At 40.2% G+C, this 10,736-nt stretch overlaps 1 protein-coding gene and 1 long non-coding RNA gene across 2 annotated transcripts; one reads left to right on the top strand and one right to left on the bottom strand.

The window, feature by feature from the left end:
• Positions 1–1,342: 1,342 nt before the first annotated feature.
• On the bottom strand, positions 1,343–8,779 carry LOC106006733. The gene is made up of 3 exons (XR_001181009.2): positions 8,403–8,779; positions 2,521–2,685; positions 1,343–1,545 (listed from the first exon to the last, which is right to left on the bottom strand). It is a non-coding gene; the product is annotated as an uncharacterized LOC106006733 (long non-coding RNA).
• On the top strand, positions 6,532–8,409 carry LINGO2 (leucine rich repeat and Ig domain containing 2). Its single transcript, XM_004761769.3, has one exon. It carries the CDS (start codon positions 6,567–6,569, stop codon positions 8,385–8,387), a length of 1,821 nt encoding a protein of 606 aa, XP_004761826.1. The 5' UTR covers positions 6,532–6,566; the 3' UTR covers positions 8,388–8,409.
• Positions 8,780–10,736: the final 1,957 nt, after the last annotated feature.

The raw sequence follows: 10,736 nt of genomic DNA, 5'->3' as shown, positions 1-10,736 counted from the left end.
TTTACAGCTATCACCTCAGGTGTAGTTTCAGACTCCTTTATTCATTACATCTTTTCCTTTTCTTACCTACCTCCCTCATCACCCACCTCTCCCGACTGGGAAATAGCTTTCGTGGGAAAAAAAAAAAAAAAAAAAGAAAAAGAAAAATCCTGCCACTAGCTAGTGTGAAGGTTTAAAGAGATTTCTGTTCTCTCTATTTATTGTTTTGCTCCCTTGCTCAGTTGCCAGTTAGAGAACTAAATTAATCATAGAATTCCCAGAATAAACAATTTATCATTACCTTAATGTCTATCAATGTAGCTATTTCTCTCCTTTATAAACGTTCTTTTTAAACAGCATAGGACAACGATCATCTCTTTCCTTTACTGCTTGTTTTTTTGTTTTTAGATAAAGGTTGCTTAAAGCTTTTCCATTTCTCCTTATCACTGTGTCATCTGTTTAAGGACCTCTTTTTCCAATATTCACCTAATCTGTACTTAGGAAATCCAGGTCTTCCTTTAGAATGCCTTCTCAACAAACCAAACCATTATACCTTGAAAAAAAAAAAAAATTGCTAATGACCACTAATCTTTATGTGGTAGGCACTGCACATGGGCTCTCTTTTAGTTATTTATTTATTTATTTATTTATTTATTTATTTATTTATTTGACAGAGATCACAAGTAGGCAGAGAGGCAGGCAGAGAGAGAGGAGGAAGCAGGCTCCCTAATGAGCAGAGAGTCCGATGTGGGGCTCAATCCCAGGACCCTGAAACCATGACCTGAGCCGAAAGCAGAGGCTTTAACCCACTGAGCCACCCAGGTGCCCCTGCACATGGACTCTATTTAACCCTCACCTTATTTTGCTTTAGTCTCATGAATTAACAGAGACGTTAAGAATCGTAGCCATCATCAGCCTACCTATGTTCCACAGCCAACAAATGGCAAACAGACTTGGAGCCAGGTGTTTCTGGGTCCAAATTTTCATTATTTCTGTTCTTTCTTCTTTAAGTCTACTTCCTGATGTTTTTGTTTGTGTTTCTTACATTAATAGGACAAGCTTTTAAATAAATACACAGTGCACAAAAAGTATAAGTATGAAAATACCCAACTTCACATACTACTTTTAGAAAGGTGTAATCATTGTACCCGAGAGGCCCTTTGATCAGAACTAATAGAAAGGCCCTAGTCAGCTCCCCACAGGTTTTAGTTCCTGCTTTATTCTTAATGAAACAAAGTTCATCTTATCAAACCTTGGTCACAGTCAGACATGACAAGAAAGCTTTGATTGTAAGGTTTCTGCTAACAGTGAAAGCTAAATGGAGTCAGCAGTTGGCCCTTCAAGACTAAAACTGGAAAATATTTGTGATGAGAATAAAGCACAACCTTCCTCCACAGTTTCCAAAGTGCATCAAAGAACTATGATGAGATAGGGCCCCAAAGTACCTACTTTTGCCTCATTGAAACACCATGGTAGAGCAGGAAAGGTATTCCAGATCTGAAGGGAGCCTGTCCGCTGCCTGCTTGCTAAGTACTTATCCATCCTTCTTCATGATGGTCCTTAACTCTGAAACAAACAAACAAACAAAAATTTAAGGAAAAAATTCCAGATACTCTCCATCTTAGTTGAGCTCCTTTCTGGTTAAATTGCAGCTATGACTGAATTAGCTACTGTCATTCCCTATATTAGACATACTTAGCTAGATTCAGGGATCCAAGCAATAAAATAAACGTTCCCTAAAGCATTACTGAAATAAATCAGAAACAGGATGTCAGTTATCTCCATATCTAGCTGGTGAGGTGCAGATTGGCCAAACTCTGCCAGAGAAGATTAACTCTCTAGCAGAATTTATAAAACAAAACAAAACAAAAAAACTCACTTTTTACCATCAATTCAAAATAAACTGAAGACTACAGAGTGTGTAATCAAACTTCTGCCTTGAACACAGAGTCCTATAAATGCAACAGAAAATACATTTTTCCCTGCTCTACTTTAAAAGTATTTGAAAAATGTTATTTTCAAGGAGTAAAAACATCATTAAGTTGCCCAGTGAACACACATGTGCTGGCCCACTGACATGCACATGGGAGGAAGCCAGGAATTCCTCATCCTCTACCTTCCCTTAAGCCTGCTCTCTCGGGGAATGACACCAAGTCTTATCCAGTTGACAAAAAGGCTAGAAATCATTTTGGCACCTTCCTCTCCTACATCCCTCTCAGTCCATCCATAACTAAAGCATTTCTCTGTTCTACTTCAGAACACATTTTCAATCTGTCCATTTACCCAAGCCTATTCCTATGACCCTAATCGAGACCACTTCTCTTCTGGCTTGAATTAATGCAACAGCTTTAGGAGTTTCAACTTTTTCCCTCTTGCAAATCTATTTTTCATGCTGCAGTCAGATTAATCTTCCCCAAATATAAATCTGATCATATCACTCTTTTGCATAAAACACTTTAATGTCTTGCTGTTGCCCTCGGGATAGAGTGAAAACAGCTTATCACGGTTTACAAGCCTCTTGTAAATCATTCCTCTAATTACCTCTTTGGCCTCTCTTCTGTTTCTCTCCTGTATTTGCTCCAGCCAGTTTGGGTGACTTTAATTCTCCAATCACAGAGGACTTCCATCGCTTCCATGCCTTTGTACTTCCCACTTTCTTTGTCTAGAACTCGCTCTCTCTCTCTCCATGGAGGATGATTGTGGGAGCTAGGGGGCGAAAATGGAAATAAACTGTTGCCAGGCTGTTATGCATTTTACCTGAAACAATTTGATGACACTTCTAGGTAGGCTATGATAAATTAAAGATGTATACTATAATCCTTAGAACAACAAATAAAAATAACATACATAAACATGGGCAGAAAGGCTAAAGAACTGAAATTAAAGATTAAATAGATTAAAGATTAAAATAGAAAAAGGCAAGAAAGAAACAAAAAATTCAAATAGTGACAGATAGACAACAAATAGCAAAATGGCTCCCTGGAATGCAATCATTTTAGTTAACTATATTTGGTATAAGTGGACAAAGCAATCTCACAGAAGGCAGAGACTGCAGAGATCATGGGACTGATTGAAAAACAAGAACCAGACACCTGCTGGTTATAAAAGAAACTAACTACAGAGACCCAAGTATGTTGAGAGTTAGGGATGGAAAAAGATACATCCAGAGAACACGAAGCTCAAGAAAGCTAGAGTAGCTACAGTAATCATTCAAAATGAGTTGAAGACAAGGAGTGTTACTAGAGACAAAGATGGACCCTTTCTACTAATAAAAGATCCGTAAAACAATCTCAGTAGGTTTCAAAGGATTGAAATGCTACAGAGCAATTCTCTGACCACAACAGAATTAAGTTTAAAAAATATAGTAAGACTCTAGAGAAGATCTAACTGCATACTTGGAATAAGCTAGCTCTATCCTAAGCCATCCATCAGTCAAAAGAAGCATAAAGTAAAAAAAAAAATTGAGTTTTATATATGTGTGTGTGTATATATATATATATATATATGCATAAAAACTTCTGAAATGCAATTAAGCCATTCATGGGTTTATAACTTTAATAGCTTATATTAGAAATGAAGGTCTGAAATCAATGTTCTCGGATTCCACCTTAGGAAGATAAGAAAACAAAACGAGCCAACCAAACCCCGATGAACCTGTACCAAACATCTGTGCACATTAATCAAATTATTTCCTTACAGTAGATCTTCAGAATAAAAATCTGACTCATCAGACCCACCCTCTTCCGGATGCAGTCGGTACGTTTACGGCACTGCCTGTAGTGATAGATGCACAGCTGTCTACTTGTCTCCCAGTGCCTCAACTTGTGTACATTAAATATATAATTTTTTGTGTGTCAGTCATCCCTCAATAAAGTGGCTTTTAAAAATTCAAAGTTAGGGGAAAAATGGTTCAAAGGGAAGCACATACTGAACTTGCATGTCTTTAAGTTTAATGTATCCAGTAACCTCCTCACTGTTGTCCCTGAGCCTCCTGAAAGCTGTGCCTGTTCATATTTCCTCCATCAGTTCCTTCTACTCTTGCTAATTCTGGGTAAAAATAGGGATTAAATTTAGGTTGAAATGATATGTTCCTGTTGTTTAACCTGCATTTCTTCGCTTACTGGTGAGGTTGATCATCTCTTCCTACACTGATTAGCGGTTCTTAGTGTTTGTTACATTCATTGCCTCATGTTCTATTGACATTTACCTCTTTTCCTTGTTGATTAATAAAAGTTATTTAATACCAGACTGATCATGGTCTTTGGGTATTCAATGTGTATATTGTTTATTTGCTGGTTATGCTATTTTTTTAATGCATGCAGCCAAATAGATCATTTTCTTTCATGGTTTCTGGCTTTATTCATAGAAAATGCTTTTCAACTCTATTATAAAATTACTGAATTTTCTTCTAATACAATATCTATTCATGCATTCTCATTCTCAATTCATCTTGAATTTACTTTATTGGACCAAGTGAAGTTGTCTATCTTTTCCCATTAAATATCTAGCTAATCATTTGTATCTTTCTCACTGAATTAAAATGCTACCTTTCACCTATACTAACTTTTCAAATATACTTTGTTAATTCTCTACTTTGTTTCATTGACTGTAGTTTCATGTAGCGTACTATTTTAAAACAACCCTACAAGATATGTAGGGTCTGTTGCCGTTACTACTGTTAAATTAATTTCTGGTTACTGTCATATTTGTCTTCTTTCAAAGAAAGTAATTTTGAATTTCTCAATATATACATAGATCAGAGATATATTTGGATCTGAAAAACAATGTCTTTATAATACTGAATCTATTACGTCTCTTAAGTTTTGTTCTCTTAGTAGGGCTGAGTGTCATATTCTGTGTATTTCTCATTAAATTTATTCTAAAGAATTTAATTTTTTTCTGAGATCCTGTGACTAATCATTTGTGAAGATATTTTTTAAATGTTTTGTACCATGTTAATTTATTCTTCTATTCTAATCATTCTTCAGGTACTTTAAACAATAGTTTGATCTACAAACAATGCTAGTTTTACCAGGTCCTTTCTAATAATACCAACTCCTATGTTCCTAAATAATGGATTTTGGAGCACTGTCTGAATCTTTGCCTTGTTCATTCAGGGGCACTTCTCTAGTGATTCACCATTAGGTTTGATCCTAGTTATGTTTTTATGGATATATTTATTTATATGTAGATATAGCTTTACATGGACATACAGACATATATGTAAACACTGTGAATGGAGAATTGTACTTTCAATGGCTCTTTTAGGAGTGAATACCAAAGTTGATCAGATACCTTTTTATCTGAAAATACTGTTTTACACTAATGAGACTTGTGTAAAATATGGTGTTTGTGGATCAAGTGTCCCCCTCAGGATCTCATGTAGAGAAGCCAAGCTCAAGAATAACCCGTCTTACTATTCAGTTGAACAGTAAGTTCAGGGTCTGCCTATCTACTGTTAAAGCATACTCCCCTCCAGTATCATCTGATACCTATTTACATTCAGTTTAAGATGTTCACTGGGTTTGAATGTGAATATGAAAGGACAGTTCATTTATTATTTAAAAATTTTTTTCTTAAAATTGTAACTCTTAAAGCATTTTCATCATCATAGCCATTATGGTGCTTTCATTCTGTCTCTTTCCTATAATAAACACAAAGCATACAAGGATTTTGAGGATTTTTTTCACTTACCTCAAAAAAGAAAATTTATGAAGGCATAAATTTAATGAGAAAATTTATGAAGGCATAAATGAAGACTTAACAGAATTCTGAAGGATGTATACCTTCTAACTGGCAGTTTTTAGTAGAAAGCTTATACATGACAGAAATGAAGCCTCAGCCTCTTGTATTCAATGTAACTTTGTACTTTGAACCTAAGAGCCTGATATCAAATGAAGCTTCTCTTAACTTCATTTTGAGCAGAGGATGATATCCCAGCATTAGAGATGTAGACACTGATTCAAACTGAACGTTTCCTCTTAGCCACTGACCTCTTTTGCTTGAGTGTGACTTCAAAACAGAGCCTTTTGTGAAAGGTGTGGTGTTGTGCCTCACGCTCTGTGCCAGGCAGTGTAGTAGTCTCTTTATAATTGTTAAATATCGACATCATCCTAATTCTGGGATGCTATTACTGTCATCCTCCTTTTACAGCCAAGGAAAACAACGTAAAGGGAGGTGCAACAATCTCTACCCCATGTGGCTAATAAGGGCAGCTCTCGGGCTTAATCCCAAATCGGTGTGGTTCCCAATCCATGGTCATTTCTGTGGCACTTGCTGCCTTACTGATGTCCCTTTTTAAAAAAAAAAAATTTTTTTTCACTTATTTATTTGACAGAGAGAGACAAAGCATGAGAGGGAACACAAGCAGGGGAGTAGGAGAGGGAGAAGCAGGCTTCCTGCCAAGCAGGGAGTAGGATGCAGGGCTTGATCCCACCATCCCGGAACTATGACATGAGCCGAAGGCAGACAGACACTTAATGACCGAGCCACCCAGGCACCCCTACCTATCCATATCCTAACTCAACTTCTCTTCCTGCCTTCTCCTGCAGGCCCCGTGACCAAGGTGTAGACTAAGAGGTGGAGTCATGCTTCACACGGCCATATCATGTTGGCAGCCATTCCTGGGTCTGGCTGTGGTGTTACTCTTCATGGGATCCACCATTGGCTGCCCTGCTCGCTGTGAGTGCTCTGCCCAGAACAAATCCGTAAGCTGCCACAGAAGGCGGCTGATCGCCATCCCCGAGGGCATTCCCATTGAGACCAAAATCTTGGACCTCAGCAAGAACAGGCTGAAGAGTGTCAACCCTGAAGAGTTCATATCCTATCCTCTGCTGGAGGAGATAGATTTGAGTGACAACATCATCGCCAATGTGGAGCCCGGAGCTTTTAACAATCTCTTTAACCTTCGTTCCCTCCGCCTCAAAGGCAACCGCCTGAAACTGGTCCCTTTAGGGGTCTTCACGGGGCTATCCAACCTCACCAAGCTGGACATTAGTGAGAATAAGATTGTCATTTTACTGGACTACATGTTCCAGGACCTGCACAACCTGAAGTCTCTAGAGGTGGGGGACAACGATTTGGTTTATATATCACACAGGGCTTTCAGCGGACTGCTTAGCTTGGAGCAGCTCACCCTGGAGAAATGCAACCTCACGGCAGTACCCACAGAAGCCCTTTCCCACCTCCGCAGCCTCATTAGCCTGCATCTGAAGCATCTCAATATCAACACTATGCCTGTGTATGCCTTTAAACGACTGTTCCACCTGAAACATCTAGAGATCGACTATTGGCCATTACTGGATATGATGCCTGCCAATAGCCTCTACGGTCTCAACCTCACGTCCCTCTCCATCACCAACACCAACCTGTCCACAGTCCCCTTCCTCGCCTTTAAACACCTGGTGTATCTGACCCACCTCAACCTCTCCTACAATCCCATCAGCGCCATCGAAGCCGGCATGTTCTCGGACCTGATCCGCCTTCAGGAGCTTCACATAGTGGGCGCGCAGCTCCGCACCATTGAGCCTCACTCCTTCCAAGGGCTCCGCTTCCTCCGTGTGCTCAATGTGTCTCAGAATCTACTGGAGACTTTGGAAGAGAACGTCTTCTCCTCCCCTAGGGCTTTGGAGGTCCTGAGCATCAACAACAACCCCCTGGCCTGCGACTGCCGTCTCCTGTGGATCCTGCAGCGGCACCCCACGCTGCAGTTCGGGGGCCAGCAGCCCATGTGCGCCGGCCCCGACACCATCCGCGAGAGATCGTTCAAGGATTTCCACAGCACTGCCCTTTCTTTTTACTTTACCTGCAAAAAACCCAAAATCCGTGAAAAGAAGCTGCAGCATTTGCTCGTGGACGAAGGGCAGACGGTCCAGCTCGAATGCAGCGCGGACGGAGACCCTCAGCCTGTCATTTCCTGGGTGACGCCACGGAGGCGTTTTATCACTGCCAAGTCCAACGGAAGAGCCACCGTGTTGGGCGACGGCACCTTGGAAATCCGCTTTGCCCAGGATCAAGACAGCGGGATGTACGTTTGCATCGCCAGCAACGCAGCGGGGAATGACACCTACACGGCCTCTTTAACGGTGAAAGGCTTCACCTCAGACCGCTTCCTTTATGCCAACAGGACCCCTATGTACATGACAGACTCCAACGACACCATGTCTAACGGCACCAATGCCAACACTTTCTCCCTGGACCTCAAAACAATACTGGTGTCTACGGCCATGGGCTGTTTCACATTCCTGGGAGTGGTTTTATTTTGTTTTCTCCTCCTGTTTGTGTGGAGCCGAGGGAAAGGCAAGCATAAAAACAGCATTGACCTAGAGTATGTGCCCCGAAAAAACAATGGTGCTGTTGTGGAAGGGGAGGTGGCTGGACCCAGAAGGTTCAACATGAAAATGATCTGAGGGTCTAGCACTCACGCTGTTGTTTCTGGGCCGGTGTTGGTCACCAGTGAGACAGCTGGCACAATCAATGACTAGGTTAGAAGGTGGCCTCGTGCAGCTGCCCTGTGTCAAAGCAGGGTCCATGGAGCAGGAGGACTTCTCATGGAGACTCTCCACCTAGAGGGAGGCAGGCAGACACGTGTTGGAGCCCTTCACAGTGGGATACTAATTGTTTGCATTGCAAATATCGGCATTCTGGGGATCTCAGTAATGAACCTGAACCTTTGGCTCATGCTCATGGACAGTTACTCAACATTTTCTACCACGGCAAAAACAAAAGAAAAAAACAAGGAACAACCTACAATGTAGGATTTACATATTAAAAAGACACATTTGTCAAAAACATACTCTACGGAAAAATTTGTATCTATGATTCTCATTTGTTAAAGCCTTGCATCATACCATATTGTTGGTTGAACACCACAATGAAATCAATATATTCTTTACTCTTTTTTTTTTGAAACATATGCTGTATATGTTTTAAAGCAATATGAATGAGAGGTTGTGCTTTTAGTTACTCACCACTATAGATCCAAGTGTGATTTCACCTTCCTTTCCATAGAGATGACCCCGAGACTAGATCCCTGGAGTTATGGGCGGAGAGATGTGGGACCATGCATTTGTCTGATATAGGATGCCAAGAAATAGGGCCCAAGGCAAAACTGCTCAACTCTGTTAACTTCTGTTACTATAAATAAAGGCATGTGCCTAGTTTTGATACAGAATGGAATATTTTTTATACTTGTGATATCACCCTGGACCAGTTTACTGTAACAAAGCCCTCGGGTTCTCCAGAAGGTTGTGTGCCACTTAGTTGTACCTGTAAAATGCAAAGTAGGTGTTTGTGAGGAAGATCATCCGTTTAAACACAACTTGGTTTTCCTTTCATCAGTTGCTGCTAATGGGTTAATAGGAAGAGCACGTAGTTGTTATCTATACTCATAGGGTAATACTGACCTTGTAGCAGAGATCAAGGATTCGGATGTGCAAAAGCTATGTGGATAAGGAGTTCTCCTCCGATGCCAGCACAAACCAGGGTGACCCAGACAAGCAGCTGAGGATCTGCTAGAGTGATAGCTGTCTGAAGCCTGGACTGCTGCCAGTCACAGGAAGTAACCAGCTACCACGTTGATGTTTTCCATTCAGACATATACTGTACATACAGTATTACCTTGAATGGGTAACTTCAGGGCTTTTCCCTGCTTCCTTTTAGCTTGAGAATTGTCTTGTGTACACAAGAGGAATCCGTCTCATTTTTAAAGAGGTGAGGAGAAACAAGGTTAATTAAAAAGCACTGGTTTTTCTCTCTACTCTGTTGAGAGTAGAGAGAAAAACCAGGCTCGAGAGTCCTACAAATGGGTTAAATTGTGCAGGTACTTTGACCCCTCTGACCCAAGGATCTCTGTCCAGTTCAGTTTGTATCAATGACTGTTACTCAAAGTTAAAACATGATAGTGTTTGTTTGTTTGTTTCTTTGTTTGTTTTTTAATGGCATCCTGCCCCTACCACCAGTGATCTGGTTCAAATGAGACATAATTCTGTTTGGCTAAATGTTCAGTGAATGGCTTTCAACACATATATTCATATCTGAGAAAGCACTGAATGCAGAGTGGATTCCTGAAATGTGATCTATTTAATCAGCAAAGGACAGATGGGAAATGTCCATTCTTTGTTCATTTGAGAGGGACCTGAAGTGAGCCCCCTTTTGGACAGTGAGTGGGAAGTTTCTGAGGTTTGTTTCTTGACATACCGCCTGGGGGTCTGACTTTCAAAAAGCTGGCTTTTTTTTTTTCTTTTTTATCATTTGAAATTTTGAGGAGCTTCAATAAAATTAAATTGACCCCAATAAAAAAGTGACAGGTCCAGAAATCGTTCTGCCGATTGGATAGGAGCACAGTTAAACCCCTTTCTCCCTTAATAAAGGGTGGAAATGAGACAGAAAGATTGAAGCATTGCCTCTTTAAGTCATTTTTCATTTGACTTTCCTAATGACTATCATAGATCTTTTAGAAATTCATTTTCCACTTTTGGAAATTACTTCATATTACATATCCAATATTACAAATCAAGACTTTTCTGTAACTCCTATTTCCCATGTGCAGGTGGGATGGGGTCTTTCAAACTGAAAAGAAAAAGTGGTGGGCTAGTCTTCCACGACGTATTAGAAACTACTTCATCTTCATTTTGCACTGTTGTATTTGCAACTCATTATCCAACAACAAGAGAAAACATTGAGCAATTAATAAAAGGGCTTTGTGACTGTAGCTGTTCTTTTCTGTTAAATTAAAAGTTGACCAAAAGCAGCTTAGT

The sequence above is a fragment of the Mustela putorius genome, unplaced genomic scaffold (assembly GCF_011764305.1).
Source record: "Mustela putorius furo isolate JIRA1106 unplaced genomic scaffold, ASM1176430v1.1 tig00000421_pilon_pilon_pilon, whole genome shotgun sequence".
Lineage (NCBI taxonomy): Eukaryota > Metazoa > Chordata > Mammalia > Carnivora > Mustelidae > Mustela > Mustela putorius.
The sequence above is the reverse complement of the archived record's forward strand: the minus strand, read 5'-3'. Positions and strand labels throughout refer to the sequence as shown.

Excerpts from the sequence above, each read along its gene's own strand:
- LINGO2 (XM_004761769.3), top strand. The coding sequence starts at position 6,567 with ATGCTTCACACGGCCATATCATGTTGGCAGCCATTCCTGGGTCTGGCT.